Genomic DNA, 25,222 nt, shown 5'->3' with positions numbered 1-25,222 from the left:
ACGAGGATAATAATTTCTGTCTCATAGGCTTGGAAGGAGGATTTAGTGTGGAAAACAAATGAGAGTACGTGTAGCGTCTGACACTTAGCAAGGCAGCACTCTATTAAAGGAAGCTATTGCCATCATTGTTTTTCTTTTCTGCCTGAAGGCTCAGAAGGACAGCATTAGAAATATCAGTTCTCAGTTCTTGCTACACAAGCTGGGGGAAGGCGAGCTGAAGAGCGGAGGGGACCAAGCCAAATGCATTATCTGAACATAGACTCAATAATGTCCTCTGTGCTGCTAATAATTTTTTTGGCCCCATCACAAAGCCCACATTCTTCCCATGAGTAAGACTGCAGTGTCATTGTTCAAGAAGGAGATGGGTTCCTTCTTTTTTTGCCTTTAGAGCTAATAGAAGACCAACACAGGTCTATAGTAAGATCTATCACCTTTCATAATGTATTTACTGTCTAATCTATGATTGCAGGGGATTGCCGGGTGGTCCAGTGGTTAGGACTCCATGCATCCACTGCAGGGGGCCCAGGTTCGATCCCTGCTCAGGGAACTAAGATTGGCCGAAAACAACAACAACAAACAAACAAATCTATGACTGCAATATGCCTCTCAGATCCCCTCACTTATATCCATTCCCACTGTCATTAACCTAGACAGGCCTCTAACATCTCTCCCCTAATGACAGCAACATCCTCCTTAACCTTCTAACTTTCCACTCCCGCTCCTCCACACCACAGTTAGAGCGATCTTGGTGAAGTGCCATTCTGATGGAATCTCTTATTTAAAGACCTCTCAATGGCTCCAAGCCTTTCAAATAGTTCCTGCTGTATGACGGTTTTGTTAATAGGATCATCATCCACTTAACTGAGTTCAGTTCAACATATCTTTATTGATTGTCTCCTTTGGGGTAGGTTTTGCAATAACTAGTAAACAAGACAGAGTCCTTTCCCTATCAGAGGTTATCTTCTCGAAAAGGCAGGCAAACAAGCAATTTTGATGTAGGTGTAGGAGGCGGGCAAAGAAGAAGAGGCTAGTGGTTTCAGATGGAAGAAAGAAAACAAGCAAAGACATGAGAGAAACTTCAAAGCCATTGGATATTAAATGGACAGAGGTGATGACAGAATGGGGGAAACAAGTAGGCAGGGGCCAGGCTGTGCTAAGAAGTTTGGACTCAATCTAATAGTGCTAAGGAGCCCTTGGGAAACTTTTGGGTAGGGGGAGAAATAGGTTTATATTTGCATGTGTAAAAGATCACTCTGGCTGCATTGTAAAGGAAAGATTATAGTGGGTCAGGAGTGGAGATGGGGAAGCTATATGGAAACTAGATTATTTATGACTGTTCAATTACTCAAGCTAGAAACTACTTAGTTTCAATTCTTCCTCTTCATCATAACCAATAATCATATCAGGTCCTGTCAGTTCTACCTCCAAAATTGACTTAATCATTCAGCATTTATTGAATCCTTCTATGCATAAAATGTTGGGCTTGGTGAAAAAGAACCATTTCTCTCCTAAGAGAAGCTGACTGTCTTGGGGCGGGGGCGGCGGGGGGGGCGGGTAGACAGATACATAAATAGATTAATATGGAATAATGTGGTAAGTACTCACTGGGTGCTGTCCATGCTGGAGGCAGGAAGAGGGAAGGAGAGAAAGAGTGAGAAAAACAAATAATTACCTCTGCCTGAGGGGAATGAGAGAGAAATCAGGGATCCACAGAGATGAGCTATGAGTTATGTCCTGAAAGATGAGTAGAATTCTCTAGAGGGAGGAGTTTTGGGGAGAAGGTATTGCACACGATGGGAATAGTCCCTGCAAAGGCATGGAAACGTGACTGACTAGGGTTCGTCTGGGAACCAGAAAGAAGTTTGGGGTCATGGGGACTGGAGCTTAGGTTATGAAAGGAGGCGTAGAAATAGATGAGGTCAGAGAGGTAGGCCAAGTTGGAATATGCAAACCCTTGTTTAAGACATTGATCCTGCAGAGTCATAATATAATTTTAAGCTGGAGAACGTGATATGATCAGATTTGTGGAGTCCCTATCTTAGGCCATATTCATTTATCACCATCTCATCATTCGCCCTGATTTTGCCCTGTTAGCGATATTGCTCTTTCCCATTCATCTGACTGCATGGTCTAACAGGTCTCCCTGCCACAGAAATCCCCTCTAATTTATCCTCCACTCTGGCATCTTTCTAAACACCATTCCTGCCATTGTCGTGCTGCAGCCTGCCAGGGGCTCCCCATCGCTGCCAGGAAAAATCTTCAAATGCCCAGTATAGCACGCAAAACCCTTGCATTCTAGCTCGTGCTGCTTTCCAGCCTTCTCTCTCACCCCTCCTTCCCATCCTTTTTTCCAGTCTGCCTCTTCAGCTAGCTTTATTAACATGAGGACTCCCCAGCCTGCCAGGCACATTCAGGGCTCCACATGCCTTTTCATCATTCTCCTTCAAAGTCTATCTGAAATGCCCTTACTGCAAACTTCTCCTTAGCTTTCAAAAATCAATCCACAAGGCAAATTCTTTTGACTTTCCCTCGACCCCCTACAGGGAGAACAAACCCCGCTTCTATGTACTTTCACTCTAAGCATCTTTGCCACAAGCATTTTTGCCAAAGAAGTAATTTGCCATAAGGCAATGTGGCCTGAAAGATTAAAAAAAATAATAATAACTAGTTGACAGTTTTCGGTTTGACAGTTTGGTTCCAACAAGTTGAAATGCATTCCCTCCTATTGGTGATGTTATTGATGGCTTTATAGAGCTGACGGATGATCGACGACGATTAGCACCAAGAGTTGGTTTTTCATTTTGAAACACACTATGTTGGAGGAGAAAGAGGCCATGGGCCTCAAAGTCACAGACTTGAACCTGAATTTCCCACAGAACTTTGGAACATCTATCAAAGGACACGTGACAATATGCCAAGAACACACAACAGTGTAGACGCTTTTATAAGACAATACAGAGCTCAGTTATGAATATGCATCTGAGCATTTGAAAATTGATACCTCTCTTAATGAAGGAAGACATTTTAGCAAAAAAGAAAAAGTGCAATGCCAAGCGAGGAGAGGAATCAACAAGTCAAAAGGCATAATTGACAAAGAAAACTGTAATATATTTAATTAATGATTAATAGTTAATCATAATTAATGATTATTTTGTATACATTTGCATTATTAAAGGATTCCCATAATCTAGTTTAAAAAAAAAAGAAAAAAGGAAAAAACATTATGAAGAAGACTTGGGAGATAAGTACTTAGGTACAACCCACAAAATAAAATTGATTATTTTTGTAGTATTGCTGAGAATTTACACTCATATACTTTATATTTCTAATAGTCTTTTACATTTTGTTATTCATTTTTCATGCTTTGTTATGTTGTCCTTAATGCCCATCTTTTATTTTTCATTATTTTATCTTTTAGGGCAAAATTGTCTAGAGCCAATTAGTTATGTGGTGAAAATGAGGTCTTTTAATTTTGCTATTCATTTTGCATGTTTCATTATGTCCTTCTTAATGTCCCGCTTTTATTTTTCATTATTTTATCTTTTATGGCAAAATTACCTTGTGGCCAATTTGTCATGCAGTGAAACTGTTTGTGGTAAAAAAGCTTATGGCAAAGATGCTTATGGTGAAAATGCTGGATACACAAATCCTTTCCCTTCTCTGGGTTCCCCAGCATCTGGTTCCTGCTGATATTAGAACATACATCATACTGCCTCATAATTATTGCCTGCAGGGCTATCTCCCAGGCTGGAATGTAACCTCCACCAGAGGATAGGCCATACCACATTCCTCTTATAAACTCAGCTCACAGCACAGAGCCTGGCAGATACACAGAAGCTCAGTTAAATGAAGTTAAATTAAGGTATTGATTTTCTTGTCCCTTTTTTGCCTAGAATAGTTATCCTCCCCAACCAAGCAACTATTTACTGTCAGATGAATATTGGTCTTTTCTGGGCCAGATTTCCATTCCTAGGTCACTGCAAACATTCTTTTTAGCCAGCTGGAGAGCCAAAGGCTTGCAGCTCAGACTTCTCTCGGGTTAGAGAACAAGGGTTTAAATTGCCATGCCATAGTGGTCAGAAGACTCAGGCATCTGCCAGACTTAGCTTGTAATCAAGCAGCGTGATAAAAAGGCTTGGGTCTGACATTTAATTGTCCATCCTTACTACCAACCCACCCACCACCAATTTACTTCTGTGTGTTTCAGGGCCTGAGCAAAGGACCAAAACACTTGTAGAGATATCCTGGGGGCATGGCATAATGTCTATGCTTCGGTTGGGATTTTTCTAAGGATAGCCATACAAGCGTTCAAAAGAGGAACTGGTGTGCAAAAGAGGAAATCAGAGAAAACCATGCCCATTGGTATAAGGGTTTCCTGGGGCTCCCTCTTAAACAATGAACCCCCAAACTCAGATTTACTGAAGAGCCAGAACCCCCAGAGATCCTTACATTTCTACAAAGTGGACATTACCTGTCCACTTTCAAGGTCCAAGAAAAAGTTCAGATGAGCTTAAGCCCCTCCCTCCTTTGCATCCCCCCTTCCAAAGTTTAAAGCTTACAGCATCTGGTAGGAGCTTCAAACTAGTCAGTCTGGGGCGTTCCCTGAGGCTTACAGCATGAGGAAAAGTATCTCAAGCATCAGGAGCCAATTCCTGAAGGTCTTTTTGGGGCATCTGGGAGTCTCTGATTACATGGCAGACCACAGAGATCACTGATATTGAAGCATATACATGGGGCTGATCTTTGGGGAATCACCTGACATTGGTTTAAGGCCAACCAGAAGATGTCTTCAATTATTGGTGTGAATAGAAGTGGAAAAAGTGGCAGATTTTATTTTCTGGGGATCCAAAATCACTGCAGATGGTGACTGCAGCCATGAAATTAAAAGACACTTGCTCTTCGGAAGGAAGACTATAACAAACCTAGACAGAATATTAAAAGGCAGAGACATCTCTTTGCAGACAAAGGTCTGTATAGTCAAAGCTATGGTTTTTCCTGTAGTCATGTATGGGTGTTAAGAGTTGGACCATAAAGAAAGCTGAGCACCAAAGAACTGATGCTTTTGAACTGTGGTGCTAGAGAAGACTCTTGGACAGCAAGGAGATCAAACCAGTCAATCCTAAAGGAAATCACTCCTGAATACTCATTGCAAGGACTGATACTGAAGCTGAAGCTCCAGTACTTTGGCCACCTGATGTGAAGAGCCAACTCATTGGAAAAGACCCTGGTGCTAGAAAAGATTGAAGGCAAGAAAATAAGAAGGGGGTGACAGAGGATGAGATGGTTAGATAGCTCACCGACTCAATGAACATGAGTTTGAGCAAACTCCAGGAGATAGTGAAGGACAGGGAGGCCTGACATATTGCAGTCCATGGGGTCACAAAGAGTCAGGTGCGACTAAGCAACTGAACAACAACAAATTGGTATTTAAGGATTTGGAGACACAATCTTGGAGTTTAGAGAATCAGAGTAAAAAACCTTTATTTCCGTTGGTTTTATTATTCATAAAACTATCGTTAAGATTCATATGGAAAAAGGGAGGGGACAGGGTAGGAGTTGTTTATGGGGGGTATATGTTAACTGATAGGTACAATGAAGGAAATGGGGACAAGATTAAAGGAAAGGCCAAGGAGATGACTGTAGGGGTGTAGGTAGGCAATCACTTGAAGGTTTGCAGGGAGAATAGGAATTATTGCCTCATTAAGGGTAAATATTTGAAAGATTGGGAAACCCAGTCTTTTCCCAGCCTAAGAATGAGGCTGGGAAAGGTCTGGATCGGCTTTGAAATCTATTGGAGAGGAAATCCAGGCATGAGCAAGCACTCTTTCTTGATTGTATTCTTCTCCCTAGAGTCTTGGGGAATTTAATCTTAGAACTCAAGGGTCTTCAGTCCATATTTACAGTATGCATGCATGGGCCATCTCTTTATGGTGATATGGAAATATGGAAATATTTCTCTTGAAAGTGAGTTTAGAAACAATTACTTCGCTCATAAACAAAAACAGAAAACAAAACAAATGAGCAAAAAAATCACCTTAGTGCTGCTGAGGATGAAGGAAGATGGGGGAAGAAAATGTATTTCCCATACTACCTACTATAAATAAAAAAAGACCAATAGGAAATGGAAGAATTTTCTAAAGAGGGAACACCTATCTGATTCCGTGACTGTAATTTCATAAAATATTTATTGAGCACCTATAATACACTATAGGTTGAGAAGTGACTTAGGCAAGGCCCTACCTTCAAGGAGCTCACAGTTTATGGGAGAAAACTCATGAATGGGTCCTGTACAATGACAGAACCATTGAGTTTGTGAATGGAGTAGCCTGGGCCATAGACAGTAATGCCTGTAAGCACAGAAGTAGGTCTATTTACTGACAAAGAATGTGGCTGGGATCAGCTGCTCTTCTGATCCTCCATTCAAAATCTACATTTAGGTAGAAAAAGGGTGCAGCTCAGCTTTGCAATGGATTCAGGATACAGCTGCTAAATCTAACTACAGTTCTTTTGGCACTGGTAACTGGGCTGTATTCTGCCTGGCGGCCAAAGACTGCCAAATCTTGATTTAAGACATTGACTTTCCAAAGAAAAATAGCTATAATGAAAATAGCTTAAAAAAAAAAGAGAAAATAGCTTATGTCTTACATAAACTCTTAGCAATATAACAAACACATTACCTTTAAATAGGACCCATAGTATTTTGTTATATATGAACTGTCACTCTGACTCAAAACAGTTATTTCTTACTGTGTGTCTTTTGTTTCCACGAGCTTTATGATTTTAATAGCACCTATTTGACTACCCAATGATGAATTCATCTTAAAACTTGTCCCAAAGTACCCTCCTCAACATTTTAATTCTTTGCCTTCATGATCTTAAGTCACAACTTTCCTGAGCTTTGGTTTCATCAACAAATTGGGGACATGATGTTCAAAGCACTAGATAGTTGTCAGGTTCAAACGAGACCAATGTATGTGAAAGTAGGAGCTTATCTGAAAAACCGTCCCCATTTTTTAAAATTGGAGGATAATTGCTTTACAATGTTGTGTTGGCTTCTGCCATTCAACATCGTGACTCAGCCATATGTATACGTATCTCCCCTCCCTCCAGCCCACGTCAACCCACCCCTCTAGGTTGTCACAGAGTGCCAGGCTGAGCTCCCTGTTATACAGCAGCTTCCCACCAGCTATCTGTTTTACATGTGATTATGTATCTCAATGCTACTCTCTCAATTTGTCCCATCCTCTCCTTTCCCCACCGTGTCCACAAGTCCTTTCTCTATGTCTCCATCTGTATTCCTGCCCTGCAAATAGGTTCATTGTATATACCATTTTTCTAGATTGCTGGTAAATATATACAATGGAATATTATTCAACCATAAAAAGGAATGCATTTGAGTCAGTTCTAGTGAGGTGGATGAATCTAGAGCCTGTTATACAGAATGAAGTAAGTCAGAAAACAAATACTGTATATTAACGCATATATATGGAATCTAGAAAAACTGCCCTGTTTTAAATCTGAATGAGAAATCTTATAGCCTTGGCTCTTGACTTCAAGCCATTATATCCTGAAGGATGAATCTTCTCCCTGGGTAAGTATATGAAAAGGGCAGGAAAGTTGGTGACATAAAGGTGACCTGACTGTGACTGAGTACCCTACTGATACTGGTCATCAGGCACTCACCCTGTTCCATCCTCTCCTCTCTCTGTTGTTCACTTAGTTAAAAATGTTGACCTTGCTGGATGAGCGATGCTACTCCTTCAGCGGAAAAAAAAGGGGGAGGGCCCTGAAGTCATGAGAGCCCTTTAAAAAAAAAAAAAAAACAACGGGCTTTTGGACTTGACAGCATCTAGTATGACATATATGGGGTATTTAGAGCCCAACTAAAGACTGATAATCGATGGTAATAAACAATAAAATATCTTCTGTATGTTATGACACAGGTATATAAACCTGTCAATTATTACAATTTTTAAAAAGCCAGTTCATAATATATTTGGACATACAGAACTGTCCAACTTGAAGAAAACATTGTGGCTTTAAAAAAAGTTGAGATTAAAACAACTATTTAGTTCAACAATTTAAAAATATTGAGTAAAGCAGTGAATTAAAAATGACTGGCAAAAACCTTTCACTGGATAAAACAAAGTGATAATTGTGTTGGATTTTAACTTATTATTTCAGAATTTAATTATAATGCATAATACTGTCTAGAATCTCCTACACATGGACAATTCCCAGCCAATAGATTTGCAGCTGGGCCACTTTCTCCATATGGGATGTCATTATTCTTTTTTACCCATTATTTTGAATTTCTAATTTATTTATAAGTTATTCAATTGATTAAATATTACATTTTAGGATATAGCTCAGTTTTTTCCCACATATGCCAGAATGGTGACTAAGAACACAGGGGGACATTTAACTTGTTTAAATATGTACTGCAATACACATTATCATTTTGATAAAAAGTAATGACTTTTTATCAAAAGTTTAAAAAATGTTATGAAAAAGATTTACAAGTTAGCAAATAACAAGCAGTGATACATCAAATAATTCAAGAAACCAACTTCAGTAATACAGATGTCTATTTTATTAAAAAAGTTACAAATATGTGGACTGCAGGGTCGTCTTACAAAATGACAAGAATGAAATCTATTGGAAAAATTTTACTTTTACAAATATTTATAGGTCATTGTTCAATGTTTGTACTTGTTATTCGAGATTTTTTAACTTTCATTGATAAAGTTACAGTACATTAGATCCATGATAATAGGTTACATGATTTTATTTGCCGAGCCCTACTGCAGTGATTTGAACAACTCCTAAACAGATGCCATAGTAAAGACGAGACATATATTGCATTTAATTTATTATCCTAATAAGCAACTTGACATGCAATCTATTGAGGAAGCTAAAATAACTTTTGGTCCCTTTTCTTAAAATGTGCTGGAGAAATCACCTTTAAATCACTTTCCCCTGACTCCTGTGATCCTAAGTGAATTCAAGTTAAATTTGCTGCTGAGGTCAGTGACAGAGCAAGAGAGCGAGAGAACAAGAACTATCCATAGGAAAGAAACACTGCATTAAAAAAAAAAAAATCCGTCTGCAGAAAATTTAAATCATCATGAATTATTTGATTCCTTTAGAATTTCACAAAAGCTAATAAAAATGAACCACAATCACTTAACCTACTTTGAACTGAGCTTTTGGTTTTAAGTTTGGTATTAAAGTGCAAACTTAAATTAGGTATTCATTTCAAGCAGTTTATAAATAACTAAGTTTCAATTGCCTCCACCCTTACAATCTCACCATAAAATTCAAAATCTAAGATCAAGAGTCCACTTTGAGGGAATTCGATCAGGAATCAAATGCAACACGATTTTAAAAAAGGAAAACAAAGTTTAATTAATTTCTACACAATAATTAATGGTCATACTGACCAATAAATCACATGAATGTAGATATCACTTTATCTGAACATCACACACAATATAAATTTAAAATTGCCACACCCTTCCAAAAACCATCACTGCATATATTAGAGCTTTCCTTGACAAAGTTATTGAGCTATTATTATAGATCAAAAGTCTGGTTTTGGTTTCTTTGTTTTGTTTTATTTAGAAGCATGTTCAAATGACTAAAGCTGGGCTCCTAAAATCGAGAACTTTGGTGCAGTAGGTGAGCTGCAGTTACTAACTTCTGCGAATTAAAAGCACACAACTAAAACCAAGTAAAAACCCAACAACAAAATACTGTCAAACTTACAAAATTTTAAAATCATTGCTAGAAAAAGCGCTCATTGTCATGATGTTAGAACTGAATCACAAGATTACTCTCTATAAGTTTACTTTCTGTTTCTATACCTGTGTTATTGTTAAATGTTCAAGTATTCAGACAAAATGTGCTGATTAGGTAAACAACATGGAAGGCAATGGCTATTAGAAGCACATTTGCAAAAAGAATAAACAAAAACAAAGGAAAAAAACGCCCAGAGACTTGGCGCTATCTTCCCTCCTGTTACACAGATTTTTGTCTCTACTACAAACATGCTTCTTGAGAAATAACTAAAAAGCAATTGTGATAGTGCAAGAAAACTTTAACAAATATTGCTTTAAACTATTATTCAAAAAGACAAATATTAAGAACTACAAAGTGTATATGATTTTATTTGAATTTAATTTTACATGTGCAGAAGTCTACTAGATGTCACTTACAAGCCTGACAGGCAAAGCTGAGCTATCTCTGTTTAGGTATACAATTAATTTACCATGGATACAATATCCCTTTTCAAAGGCATTGCTAAGTAGGTCATAACTAAATTTAGAACTTCACAGAAAGGAAAATGTTACTGCTGCAATTTGATGCTGTAAATGAGATTAACACATGTGAAAACCTAATGGAATCAAATGCTTAACTCTTAAGCTAAATGCGCTACAGTCAATTTCAAATATCAACCATAAGTTTCAGAACATGTTAACACAAAAACACATCACAAACTGCACTTGAAGAAAAGGGATAGTCCATCCACACAGGTAAAATGTGATCTTTAGTTTCTTTTTACAACACTGCCACACGTAAACAAAGTCTGAAAGTATTAACCAATCACTTAAAGGAGAAAGATTTTACAAATAGAATGAAGCACTGGTGCGAGGTAATATACAGAAGTAACCATTTGTTTAAGGCTCAATTTTTTTCTCCATTATAACTTTCTTTTAAAAGGCATTGAGTAGGTAATACTGAGCTTGAGTATTTAATAAATACAAGTTGAGAAACTGATTAAAGAAATCAATTAAAATATTAAAAATTAATTCTTGCGTATTAGCCATCATTAAGAACTTAGAAAGCTACAAAAGGACTGATTGATAAAGAACAGATTTTAAACATATGGTAAACGTGCTAAGCAATCCTGTTTAAGGTCAATGGATCTTGAAGGCCAAAGACCTTATGCACTTAATCAGATGTATGGCAACATGCTGTAATAGAGACAGGTTTACCAAGGCTCAGTTCTGCAACCCAGGTTGTAAAGTTCTCCAAAGCAGCATCTGTGCAAATTTCCTCTGAGTTTTATCTGCAATTAAGATAAAAATATCATAAAAATGCAGAAATATAGATTACAGTTTAAAATGAGAACACTGACAACAGATCTCTATACACATGCAAGTGGTACCAAAATCGTAAAGTGGAATTTCACTGTGTTCCTCATAAATTTAAGTAAAAATAATCTTCTGCAGTTCAAGAGTCAGTAAATTATAGCAAGACTATAATGATGCATTGGATGAAATACATACTTCGTTGAATAAAGTATACAATATTTAAATTCTTACATGTTTAAAAGATGTTAATAGAATAAAAGTGGCGAATGTTACTTCTACTTTGATCTTTTCATATTTTTAATGGGAAATAGTATTAAATGTATAGTGATTATAAACTAACTTGATAATATGCAAAAGTTCAAAAAATTTTTGCATTAAAAGAAGTTGTTAATCAGGACATTGGTTATTTAAGCTTAGGAAAGTCAGTTTGCTCATCATGAAAATAAGGATAAAATTCTTTCCTGACAGGGTTGTGGTAATAAATATCACATAAGGCACTATGTGAAAGCACTTTGTGTGTCAATGTCAGGTAATTTTTCATTTCTCAACTATGTTTAAATTTCTAGAGGAACAGGATTATGTCTTTGATATCCAAATTAAAGACCTTTATATTTTTATTTTGAAATCCATTTGCATTTTTATACCTATTTGAACACAACAGTATTTCATTCTATATGTAATTCATTGTGAGGATTTTTCAGTAATTCAAACTGGACTTTCCTCAATTAATATGAATTAATAAGTTGACTATAAATTTTAATCCACACTTTTCAAAATAAGCAATTACAAAGAGTTGGGGATTTTCAAATATGAATATGTCTCAAATAGGGAAGACTTGGATGATTTAATAATTCAGGTATTCTCTGAAATAAAATTGAGGAAATAGTAATTATTTCTAGCCAAAATAAACACTAAGAATACAAATCAGCTTATTAACCATAATCTACATTAAATAAAAGGCGATATATGTGATATTTCTCACTCTCTAAAAACCTGGTTAACATTTGGTCTACCCACATTCCATAGGATGAGAATACTCCAGTGAAATCAAGAGACACAAATAAATCCCAGGTCAGATTCAACAATATTAATACAAGGCATACTATTAAAAGTATTAATACCTACTACTTTTCAAGAGAGTGTTACATTTTAATGCTCTGCAGTAATAAATCCTGAGGCAAAAGCATGCATTAAGAGAAAAACGACAGTCCTTCTAAGATTAGAAGTACACAGAACGCAAATGTTACTGCTCCATACTGTGAAAGCAAACTTTCCAGTGTACCAAAACTCTCATTCATTTAAAAAACATTCCAGAAGCTTTGAAGGCAGCTGGTCAAAGTCATACTTTTTAACTCTCAGGATATCACATCTAGACACACTGCAGAAGTATAACTTGCTGCTTGTGAGATAGAACACAAGTGATCCTTGTCCTCACTCTCAACTTTCCAGCCAGACATGCAACAAATCTGAACTGTGGAGGCTTCTGCTCAAATTCTTGCTTGACTGGTTTCACTTTTCCACTTTCTTCTAATTAGATTTTGTTATGAAAGAGAGAGAGGAAAGAAAAAAAAAAAAGAAATCCCAAACAGTCCAAACCTTTTGCTCAGGAAATTATGAAATAGGGTCTCCCAAGTGGGGTAAATCGGTACACGAGAATAGCAAACATAGAGCTGACAGAACAAAGATCATTATTTATGTCAGCATGAAGAAAAAGGGAGACTCCTGATTCAAGACCAACACATCATTTCACGTGGCAGCAGAATGCCTGGGATATTAACAAAGGCTCCTGAAAGGCTTAGCAGTTTATGAGTGTCTTTTTAGCTTAGCTGGATTTAGCATTTCTAAATACAGTGGTATTTACTACCACTCTTTTTAGCAAAAATAAATGTGTACTCATAATCAATTTTAATTTTTTCCAGTTTTATACATATGATATTCTGGGGACTTAACCAAAGGAGCTTTTTAAAAACTACATTTTGCTTCACATTTTTTACTTGGCATGTTCGTATCCCATTTAAATATTAGTTATATTAACAAAGCACTAGGCTAGAATTCTGTTGACAGTTAATATTTCTGTTAAATATCTTGTTTGTTTCTCCACTGTAACGAGTAACACTGATGAAGCTTCTTAGGGGGTGAAGTGAGAGAACTAGGGTCAAACACAGAGAGCAGAAGCTGAACCTATGGCATAGAATATGCAAATGAAAGGGGACCTGTGCTTCAAGGAGAACATGCACCCTGAAAATTGACAGTAAACCCAGGGTAGAAAGAAAAAACTATTTTTCTTACATCCTAGACCTAAAATCTCTAAGTTTAAATTAATATGATGAATTCAATTCTGAGATTTCAAATAATATGACCATGCCCACTGACAATAAGCAGCAATGTAAGCCCAATGATCTGATCCCAGGTGCTAACTTTGAATTAAACAGGTAGGGGACTGTTCCCTTCCACCCTAAATTGCTTTTTCTGAATCCTATATTCCTAAGACTGTGGCTAATCAAAGGAATTTGGGAGTATGTTTTTAGTAGGATAAATTTTTCCAACAGCTGACAGGATTTAAGTTTTTCTTGGTTATAGTTATCTTCTGGATTTTAGAATTCCACTGTGAAGTAATCCCACGAGGAGAATCTTTCCTGAAGTATGGCTAGAATACGTCCTCAGTGGCAATTCTCCAACTCCATGATGCAATTTTTGTTAATTCTACTGATGGTTCATTCTAAGATATAGAGGTAAAAGAGTAAAAGTGAATGGCTCAAATGCATTTCATTCTGCAATAAAAGCCTAATCTTGAGGTTAAAAGGAAACAAAGCAGGAACAGATATACAGTCATTCTAGTCACCAGACACCTCGACACCTAGAACAGGTCTAACTAGGCACCTATCCACTCTGAACAGTCCCAAACCATGAGCCCTGTAAATGTCAGTGAAGGTCTGGGAGAAGTAGAGGGCAGAAAGGACGAGGCAACTCTCTTCTCTCCTTTACCCCAGGTCCACTGCAGGTCTGTGTGTACCCTAGTACACACTCCCCCACGGCTGCCATGTTACAGGCTCCATTTTGGCTCATTATGTGAGTTGGATGACAAACAAGCATTTAGATAAGCATTTAGATAAGCTTAGGTATTTTCTCTACAGTGACATGCAAGATGTGGGGGTGCGGGGAGGAAGTATCTATCTGAAACTGTAACTTCAGCAACAGAATTCCACCCTGGTGTTTTACTAATATGATTAATACTTAACTTGGACATGAAAATGCCAGCATTTTAAGTATACAATGTGATTTAATTTTCATGATGTCCCCCTCACGTCTGCTAAATCCCCAGCATGTCATATCTAATTAAAAGGTAGAAAAAAGATTTGAAACAATTCTGATTCCACACACTTATTTTAAACAGCTGGAAATGCTAATTGATTTCACTGTGTTTAGAAATAGTAAGGCCAGCTAGACTAAAATGACATTCATAGATGGTTCAGCCTTTCAGGAGCCTTTGTTAACATCCTGGGCATTCTGCTGCCACGTGAAATGATGTGCTAGTCTTGAATCAAGAATCTCCCTTTTTCTTCTGGCTGACATATATAATGAACTGAGGCCGACATAAATAATGATCTTTGTTCTTTCAGTTTGATTCCTGGTGTTTGGTACTCTTATGCACCACTTACTCTCGTTGGGAGAACCTGTTCATAATACAGAGAAAAATACGATAAAATCCTGCAGGAGACCTTCTAACTGTAGTGAAGAACACCTTTTTATATTCCTGTTTTTTTTTAATAAAAAAAAAAAAAAACAGTAACTTCTGTCAATACTGGACTGAGATATAGGGATCCTTGAAAAAATAATCTTAAAAAAAAACCAAAAAACCCTATATGCCAGTATTTACCAAAAGCTCACATTTTAGGAGTAACTTTACTTCCCACTTTTCAGGGAATTAACAGAACATTTTTAGGATATTATTTTGCTTCTCTTTTGCATTCCTTCTGTTTTGAAACCGCCTCTACCCTTCCCCCATCTACTCAAATCCTACCCATTCTTCAAGGCCTAACTGAAATGCTACTGCTTCCCAGTTCCTCTAAATCAGTGCTTCTTAACCAGGGCAATTTTGCCCTCCAGGAGATACTTGGCGATGTCTGGAAATATTTCTGTTCACCACAACAGAGGGATGGAGGAAATACTCCTGGCATCTGATAGGTAGAGGCCAAGGATGCTACTAAACATTCTGCAATGCACAGAATGCAATGCTTCCTACAACAAAGAACCCTGAATGTTGAGCAACCTGCTCTAACTTTGGTCTCTCCATTCCCTAAACCCCCACAGCACTGTGATTTACTTCTGTTATAGTATTATAAGATGGTTAAGAAAACACTAATCATTCTCAACAACAGTATATCACAACAGCCAAATGTTAACTCTTTACATCAATAGAAAGGAGCTACGATATAGTTAACAAAATCAAGATAAGGCTGCAACACTGTATCACAGTAATGAAGTCCTTCAAAGCACTTGATGGCAGGCTCCTCAGGTCAGTAGGGAAAGCAGCCATGAAAGCAGCACGTAAGGAATCTGGCACTGCTTCCAAACTTACACTGAGATTACTGCCAATGGGAGGGTGAAAGGTGGGGAAACCATCCTGGGAGACGTGCAGATAAACAGGTGTTGGGCAGGAGACTGGTGACTCCAATTGAAGGGTGATAAGAAATAAATGTGAGGTATTATCAGAAGTAATTCTTAGAGCATTAATAAACTTTCCCTTTCAATTAAAGAGAAAACTATTTACAACAATCACAGTCCTTCTGACTTATCTGAGTCTTACTATCTCTAATGTGGACAAGGTTCTCTTCTAAACATTAAGGACAAACATTTCTCAAATCACCTTTACTTGTCCAAGTTTATCTTCAATCTAGATCTGGGACTGATGGACCTCAGAGCTCTGTGACTCAAGCTACAGGACTCAGAATCCATCACCTACTTTTTAAAACTAAATAGTAAGCAAGAACAAACTTTATGGACCTCTGATTACAGATAACCTAACCACATCAGTTCAATCATATTTGATAGCAAAAAACTGCACTGCATATAGTGTTTTGTTCTAAAAGATCTTGGTCAGGGGACACCCTGTAACATTTTTAGAAATCCAGCTGATTAGATTTCAAGGCTCACACCTTTAATTGTGTATTCTGCTTATAAAAAACAAACAAAAACTACCCAGGCAACTTAATCCATTATTATAAAAGAAGCAATTATTGATACTATTATTTTCTGATTTTAGTACTTTAGTTAACAAATACAAACATAGTTTGCTTGAGATATTAAAAAGTCTATTTAATTATTCCTGTAGGTAATTAAACAGATTAAAAGTAATTTAGATCACAAAAGCTGCAAAATAAAATAAACTCAGAAATAACTCAGAATAAGAAAGCTTTAAACATAGCTTTATACATCATTCATTTGCCAACTTGACTAAGACAGTGGCCCTCCACATGTATGAAATCCATTTTATTGTTTCCTTCCAATAGCTGTCTGCAATAATTATGGGGGAAAAATTGGGAATGTTTTGCAGGAGCTGGTTAATTTTTTATAAAGATGATAAAACTAAAATGCATACAACATGTTATTTGCCTGGTTAAAAATGTCAGAGAAGTAGAGCATAATGGTAAAGATGCAACACCACACACAACTTGTTCGAACTTGAAGCTGGCTTGAGATTTAAGAAGAGACAATGTGGAAACAAGAACACTGGACTCAGTCACCTACATACTGCCTCAAAAAACTATATTGCAAGTATGATGTTATCAACAAAACATACACTGGGCTACAGTCTGCAGAGTGACACCATATGATAACAGATGGAGCTAGGTATAAGACAACAAATGTGTTTTCATCACATTCTGGTATGCTCAAAAGTTGATGAGTGAAAGCATTTTGAATAATAAAGCACCGTTGTCATCCTTCATTTTCAAAGATGACACTAGCTGACAGGAAATCTTGTCTGAAAAAATAAATTAGGGACCGTTAGTCTTTTCTCCAGGGAGCACATATAAAGCCAGACCTTTGATTAGGAATCATTTGTGTGATCTGAAATGGCTGTTGCCATTTGCAACACTGCCTCTTAGACTTGAGGTCAGTCTTGGCTCAAAACAATCAATTCCATTCCTGATATTGTCTGGCTAGTCTGGCATTTTCTGCAGTTTCTCAGTCATCCAGGATATTGGTTGTCTTATCTTATTATCTAGGTATTATTGCCTAAGTGAGACTATCTGCCTAATTACAATCTAGATGAAAAGATCGTGATATGAATAAAGTTATCTTATTTTAAATGATCGGTAAGTTTTATAGAACCTTACTTTTCAAAAACTGCATTCATTTAAAAAACACCTTTTTTAAGTTATTTAGCCCAATGAGAGGTTTGATGATTTTGCCATTGTTCTTATTAACTCCATTATTTATTAAGCTGAATGTAAGTGTTTCCTGGGCTTGGAGTTGTCCATTCTAAACACACTGCAGATGATCTCACCGGTCTCTCATCTGGACCATGTTATTCATAATGAGTCAAGGTACGCTGTGGCATTGTAGTTTGTTATTATCAGAGGTCGCTTAAGTCTCTCCAGTGCAACATACATATGAACTTGATTAAATGATCGTTCTGCTAAATCTAGCACTTGGGTGATTAGTAAATTGATGATTTCAATTAAAGCAGCTCTCCAGCTCATGATAGAAAAGCACAGAAAACACAAAACTAATCATCTTCTCAAGTTATTACTGGATGTTCTCCCACGCACTTTGAATGCTAAATCACCCAAACAGGGAAAATTATCTTTTAACTCACCCCACCCCAAAGGAATGTTACAGATCAGAGAGAGAACAGTAAACTCACTTTAAAAAACGAATCTTGGTACTGGGAGTACAGACAGTTTCTTACCTTCATTTTACTGATCTGTCTCTCTTTTAATTATCTATATTGAATGTTGATTATTTTGTGCTAATGGAAATGTTTTGTTTCAAAAATAAAGAAATTTAAGGTACCACATGTATTAATATTAAGCTTTTTGTTATACTTGATCAAAAACATAAGGTTCCATCAACAACTAACCTGCTCGGTATGGCCATGATTGAGGTTATCTTTTTATTTTTTACTGGACAACGCAAGTTGTACAACATTGATCTTGCTTCTCGGGTAGGGAAGAATAGTTCATTTGCCTGACGATCTCAGCAAAAAGTTCATCCACCATTGATTTACTTTTTGCCGATGTCTCCATGAAAGGACAGCCCCATTCTTGAGCCAGAGCTCTGCCTTCTGAAGACATAACCTCTCTTTCTGGTTCCAGATCCACTTTATTTCCTACTAGGATCAGTGGGACTTTTTCATATCTCTTCACTCTGACAATTTGATCTCTCATTGGCTTGATATCCTATGTAAACAATCACAAAGAGAAAGAAAAAAATTACGCTGTTTGCATAACCATAAAAGAAATATTGCAATATCCCAAGAAGTCATCCTTCAGTGAGTAGAGAAAGCTGAATCCACAATAAAACCACACACCCAAATGGAGAAAATGTCACTTTCTCCATTGAAGTAGGAATAGATATTTTCCACAGGCCCTCCTGCTGGATTTGTCAAGAATATAAAATGTAGGTTGAACAATAACTTTAGGCCTCATTTAGTCACTTCTTTCCCTCAGTCGACACTGATTTCAAAAGCAAATCCCCAAATATGATGAATCCAAAAGGGTGTTTGGCCATGTCCTTAAACATGCCAGCTTGTCATCACTCCTGGTAACACCTGTTACCCCAGCACAGGATTGCAGCATCTATGCATTCCTAGCCATTTAGCAAGAGCACTTGAGAGAAAGTGTTTTAGGTGGGAAGAAAAACACAGCCTTGTGCCTAGAAGACCAAACACACTTCAGTATTTCGTTTTAAATGTAATGGTATGCCTTGATCCTTAAAATACCCTTCAGTATTAGAAGTTACTGTACACTAGTGAGCAGCTCCTGGGAGGGACAATGCCGAGGAGGGGGACAGATTTGGGCCGGAAGAAGTCAAATTTTCCTTTGCCTATGTTCGGGTATATTATGTGAATTTTCTCCCTCGTATATATTACTTTTTCTAAGTAATTACAACTAATTGCAAAAGATAAGAGCCTTAGCAATTCTCTAGGAGGGTCAATTTTCAAGGGGTAGTATCGATTTAAGACAATGTAATAATTGTATAGTTAGTGTAATTTACCAATACATTGCACTTCTTGAAATTTTTTGTAAATAGCTTGAAAAGTTTGACTTAAATATAACACATGTGCTTAATCTGAACAGTTACAGCACACAGAATTTACATGCAGGATGAAGGAAAAAGAAGGGACTGAAAATTTACAAAAACATACAGCTGATAGTTGCAACAATTTTGTTGGATCACGTATCAATTCAGTCTTCTCGGTTAAGCTTCTTTCCCCTGTGTCCTTATAGAAACAAGTTCAGCCGAGAATCCAAACTGATGGCATTTGGGTTTAAAAGAGTTTTAAGTCTCTACTGAAATAATGGAAGTTTTTCATTCCCTATGTATGTGTATAAAAGAAGTAGCTATAATGGATATCTTATGAAAAACCCTTCAAAAGACTGCCAGCCTGAAGAGAGTCAGCTAATAGAATAACAAATGTCCCAAGGATCCTGTAGAAAGAAAACGTCTGTCAAATAGCACCTTTAGCACATTGGTACTTTCTGGAGAAAAATGCTTTTGTAACAGTTGTGCTTTGGAATTTAAGTCTGCATAAAATGAACTTTAGTCTGGTCACAGCAACTTTGATTAATGTACCCATTACTTATCTTTAAAAGAAAAAAGAAACCCTGAAGTTGCTACATCAGGTCACTGGGAAAGTTCATTTTAAGATAAAATACTAAGAAAAGTGAAATTAGCACAATGGCTTGGCTAAAGCACTTAATGTCTCTTAAGTAAGCAACATTAAGTGCATACCTTTAAATGCAGGAAAAAAAATATCCATTTCCTAAATCAATGAAAGTCAATATAATGGGTCAATATGAGGTTATTTATTTTCAAGGAATAAATAGCAACATTTATTGCATCTCTTAAAATAATGTTAAACCTCCAGTCTGTCTCCCAGTGAAGGACACGACAGATCTTTCCAGAGAAACTGGACCACCACCTAGCCGGGGGTTAAAAATCTGCACTTGTTCCGTGTTCCCAGATCCACATATTTTCTATATAGTCAATGTTATCAGAATCAATTTGGCTGAACTGAAAAAAAAAAAAAAAAGAGAGAGAGTCATTCTAGATTTTTGTTTGTTATTAATTTTAGATACTAGTCTTTTCAATTACTAACTTCCCTTCACACGCTCCAAGTAAGTAGAGTACCTAGAAGGCAGGTCTTGAGTTCATCATCTTGTAGCCCTAAGATTTAGAAATCTGGTTGAGAGACTTGGGTGAGAACAAAAAGGGGGAGGGCGAAGCAGACGCAGAGGAATTTATCTGTGGAACAGATAATCGTTTCCAAATAATTTTCCCTACAAAGTGCTCTATTTGCCCGAGATTATCTTTTAAATGTTGTTTGCCTGAGTACCTTAACGAAGGCTTGTGGACTTGAACAAGCAACTTCAGAAGGCTATAGTCCAGGCTAAACATACACAAGCTGACATTTCTTTTTTCACTTCTCTTTCACTTAAAAATAACTTTAAAACATTTGTTGACGGTTGCGACTTTAGTCTTCTCTACAGTAACAACTGGATACTTTTCCGTGCCAGGAGTAACCTCAAAAATGCGCCATGTCCAACTTTCAAAAGCAAAACAGTCATTTACGCACGGTGCAAGCAAACCAGAAGTAAATGTAGGATTACCACACCCCCTTCTTACAAATCTTAAGACTTGGTTTGGTTACCTGAAAAGACTGTTGATTAACCAGACTGTAAACCAGGATGAAACCTTGGCCGTTTTTGATGTAGAGATCTCTCATGGAAGCAAACTGCTCAGTTCCTGCGGTGTCCAGAATTTCCAGCACGGAGGGGGAAGAGTCCACTTCGATCTCTTTGCGGTAGAAATCTTCAATGGTGGGGTCATATTTCTCAATGAAAGTCCCAGTGACAAACTGCACAGTCAGGGCGGATTTGCCAACCCCTCCGCTCCCTAACACCACTACCTTGTATTCCCTCATTGAGTCTCACCTTCACCAACTCCTACCAAAGGGAGGGAAAAATAACACCCCGCTCGCTGCGGCGCGGCTCGGAGAGGCGGAAGGTGGGCGGAAATCTGCGAACCCGGGAGGAGAGTGCAGAGGAGCCGAGGGCCCGACGGGGGAAGAAGAGGAAGTTAAAGGAGGGGGAGGGGAAAGAGCGAAGTGTCGGGGTGGGTGGGGATGGGATGGTAATGCCCTTCCTATAGGAACTGAAGCCCAGGCAGGGGGCGTGGGGAAAGGGCGAGCCCTGAGCAGCCCGGAGGAGGGCGGGGGGAGGCGAGACGCACCCCGCGAAGGGAGGTGGGGGGGGGGTGACGCCGCAGGACCGACGGGGACCCCCGCGGGAAGACAGGCGTCCAAGGAGCCCGCGGCCGGGGGCTGCCCCGCACCCCTCCTTCGCCCTTCACACAAAGGGGCCCAGGGACCCCGCTTCCTGCTCGCGCCGCCTAGCCGGCCCGGGCCTGTGGGCTCCGCTCCAGTCGCTGTCGCCCGGGCGGGTCTCTGGGCCGCGGCTCCCGCGGGTGTCGTCTGGCCTGTGAAGCGGGGGAGAAGGCGCGGGTTACCAGCCTGACCCCCGCCCCAGCCGGGCAGCCCGGCCGGCCGCCTCCCGCGGCTCCCACCCGGACCCGGCCGCCACCGCCGCCTCTTACCCTGCCGTCCGCACCCGCCCGGCCGCCCGGGAAACTCTGTCACGCCAAGGCCATGGCGAGAGGCCGGTTCCTCGGTCTCACCGCCTCCCCTGCGCTACCGCTCGCAGAGGGGAAAGGGGCGGGGGCCGTCCGGCGGCGACGGCCGCTGGGACTCCAAGCGAACCCACCTCTTTTTTTTCCTCACCCCCCCACCCCCCCCCCCCCAGCACACACCCGGAAGGGTTTCCCTGACACACTGGTTGAGGTGCCCCAGTTCCCCGAGACTGGACAGGATCACTTCCGGTGGGGAAAGTCCCACCTCTCTGGGGCGAGCCGGGTGGCGCTGGGGCCGCGCCCTGCTGGGCGAGACGGCGGGGACGGTTTCGGGTCGGGGCTACGGCCTTGGCAAAGGGCCTCTCTTGGGACCTCCGGAGTCTCCTTTTTCCGCTCGGTCGCCCGCAGCTGCTGTTTCTGCTGCTGATGCTGCGGACAGTCCCACCCCGACCTCGCGGAAGCCCCTCCGCGTCTCAGCGGACCCCAGCCCGGCCTGAAGAGTCGATTGGCTTGGGGCGGATCTGACGACCCGGAGCACAAGCCAAACATCCCTGGACTAGAAGCGGCAGGGAAAATAAAACAGCCAAGAAAGTGGATTCTCTTTGCTGATCTTCCTTCCACTTGGTATTTTTCGAAGGAACGCGTGCAAAGTAGCCTTCGACTTCACTAATGGTTCTGATTTCCTCTGTGGTGTGTTTTCTTTAGCCGTGCTGACAAATAATTGAACACACACACACACGCACACAGGGTACTTTATCACCTGGCAAATCTGCCTTGTCTCCACCAGCAAATGCCAGAGTCGCTCCTTTCTTTTTTATCACCAGGCTCAAAAAAACAACAGGATTAGAAGTAGACTTTATTAAGGTACTCTAACTCAGTTTTGCCTCTTTTTTGATTCCAACCGCTACGCAGCAGGGAAGCGTGGATTGGCAATTGTTTAGGCCAGCAGACTAACTCTTTTCATTATCTTGTAAGGCACAGCAATTTGCATGACTGGCTCTCCCAAGTTAAAGTTTGTTTTAATGACCATCCTTCATAATCTTTGAAATTCAAATCAAAGGACTCTAAGGTTAAACACACTAAGTTTCTATTTTTAGATAAAATTATTCCTTCTTACATATCTTTCCCTCTGCTTTCTATTTGTAAACTTTGTGTCACATCCACAGAGCCCCGGGTTCAGAAGCCTAGATTATATTTTAGGCACGTCACTCCTTTTTTGACTCGGGCATGCACCCAGAAACCTGAAAGAGTAAGTAGCCAGTGGAGTTAAAAATGACCTCAAACCCCCCTTGCAAGCCCTAATGGCCCAACTGTATAAAAAGAGATTACCAAGCCCCAATTGTTAGATATTAGAAAACAAGCAAATTAGTGTGAAGTCCTGATATGTCTCTCCAGTACTCCCCAATGTCACTTACAGTATCCAAAGGACAGTTCAGTTCAGTTTCTTCTCAGCCTAGGGCTGGTGTAATCTGTCCCGCGAAGTCTCCAGCTCTGGCTCCAGCTGGCCCGAGTCCCGCCTGATATCTGAGGCACTGCCCTCTGCTGGAAGAGGTTTGGTCTGTGAATTATGAGTTTCCTCATAAATCACTGCTGTTTTCACACGTGCTGTTGCCTGATTTGGAGCTCTGCTGCCCATCCTTGTCTGTTTCCAGACAGTCTGGGGGTGGGGGGACCCAGAGCCCTTCCCCAGCCCTGCTTGTAACAGGGAAATTCCTCTTCTGATCTCACAATCAGTGCTGAGCAATTGCCTCAAGTCTCTGCTGTTACTAAACTGTCAAAACAGGGTGGCCCTCTTGCTAAGGTGGCTTCACCTGTTGACAACTCTAATATCTCTGAACTTGTTGGCTACAGTATTGTAGAGAATTGTTCCTCTACTCAAGGAAACATACTCCTCCCTTCGGTGCAGAGTCTGTTTGGGTCACTCTCATCGACACTGTCATTGTCACTGTCAACTACAGAGTTGACAAATGTCACACAGCCTGAAGATCCTTCTAAACTTTCTTAGGAAGGTTATTCATTACAGTGTTTAGGAAAGTAAACAATTGGAAGTAACTTACACATCCTTCAATAGATAATTTAAAAAATAATGTGTATATACACAAAAAATAGGATACTGTGCAGCTATTAAAAAGAGAAAAGTATATTTGTAAATGCTGATATGAAAAGATGGCCAAGATATATTGTAAGGATGAAAAAAAAAGCAAGATACTAAACAAATACATGTGTGCTCAGTCGCTTCTGTTGTGTCTGACTCTTTTCGACCCTATGGACTTGTAGCCCACCAGGCTCCTCTGTCCATGGGATTCTATAGGCTAGAATACTGGAGTGGGTTGTCATGCCCTCCTCCAGGGGATCTTCCCAACCCAGGGACTGAACCTGCGTTTCCTTTGCTTTCTGCATTGCAGGCAGATTCTTTACCACTGAGCCACCAGGGACAAATAGGTAGTTGCCCCCATTTGTGTAAAATATGTGGGAGTGGTGCAACATATAGTTATATAGCCATTAAAACCTGAAAGTCATTCATTATTAGTGAAGGATATTGTGAAAGGATTTTCATTTCCGTGTGTCATTTTAATTTTAAAACAGTAATCAGGTATTCTTGGCGGGGGGAAGGAATAAATATAATTTCATAATATTTTAAAGGAGAAAAAAATTTGTTGATCATCCGTTCCTCAAAACTAAACCAAACCCAATATCCTAACTGTCTAGGGGTCAGTGGACAGGCCTGCCCCATTTAAACTCCCTCCTCCTGCTCCTCCTGTCCTCTCCAAACATCTCTATACTTAGAAAAGTATTTTCACATACATTATCTCATTAGACTCCAGTTGTTCACCAGTTTACTTTTATTAGGCAATGAGAATATAAAGACTAGTGACAAGAGCACAGCTTGGCAGTTGAGAGCCAAGGGCTCCAAATTGAGGGGGCCAAGCAATTAAAATAGCAGTTCCCCCACTTCCTAGCTGTGGGACCTCAAGCAAGTGATTTCACCTGAGCCTCAAATGCCTTACCTACAAAATGGAGCTAATCATTAAGTGTGAGACTATAATGAATTATTATATGCAAAATGCTTAGCACAGTCCCTTGCTCATTATGAAACTTCAATAAATGCTAGCTATTAGGTTTTTTTTCAAGATTTAATAAAATGTTTTTCTTAAAAAAAAAAAAAAAAACAGTGAACATGGAGAAGAAAACAAAACTTACAAGTCCAAGTATCTCCAAATGGGACAAAAATAATAATTCAGTTACTCTTTCCAAAAGCATTTATTGTTAAA

At 39.3% G+C, this 25,222-nt stretch overlaps 1 protein-coding gene across 5 annotated transcripts; it reads right to left on the bottom strand.

Moving 5' to 3' along the window:
• Positions 1-8,570: 8,570 nt before the first annotated feature.
• Positions 8,571-23,455, bottom strand: RAP2C (RAP2C, member of RAS oncogene family). 5 transcript variants are annotated; one of them, XR_003509579.1, is made up of 5 exons: positions 23,366-23,438; positions 22,711-22,775; positions 20,974-21,800; positions 18,181-18,499; positions 8,571-11,071 (listed from the first exon to the last, which is right to left on the bottom strand). XR_003509579.1 is itself a non-coding variant. In XM_027533566.1 (4 exons), the coding sequence occupies exons 2-3, from the start codon at positions 21,244-21,246 to the stop codon at positions 18,221-18,223; spliced, it is 552 nt and encodes a 183-aa protein (XP_027389367.1). In that variant the 5' UTR covers positions 21,247-21,800; positions 23,366-23,455; the 3' UTR covers positions 8,571-11,071; positions 18,181-18,220. The 5 variants fall into 5 exon arrangements, 4 of the variants coding, with proteins under 4 accessions (XP_027389367.1, XP_027389365.1, XP_027389368.1 ...); XM_027533566.1 differs by lacking the exon at positions 22,711-22,775 and having other exon boundaries at positions 23,366-23,455; XM_027533564.1 differs by having other exon boundaries at positions 22,711-23,416.
• Between the last annotated feature and the right edge of the window lie 1,767 nt (positions 23,456-25,222).

Source organism: Bos indicus x Bos taurus, chromosome X (assembly GCF_003369695.1).
Source record: "Bos indicus x Bos taurus breed Angus x Brahman F1 hybrid chromosome X, Bos_hybrid_MaternalHap_v2.0, whole genome shotgun sequence".
NCBI classification, from domain to species: Eukaryota; Metazoa; Chordata; class Mammalia; order Artiodactyla; family Bovidae; genus Bos; species Bos indicus x Bos taurus.
Note: the sequence above shows the minus strand (reverse complement) of the source record. Positions and strands in the feature narration are given on the sequence as shown.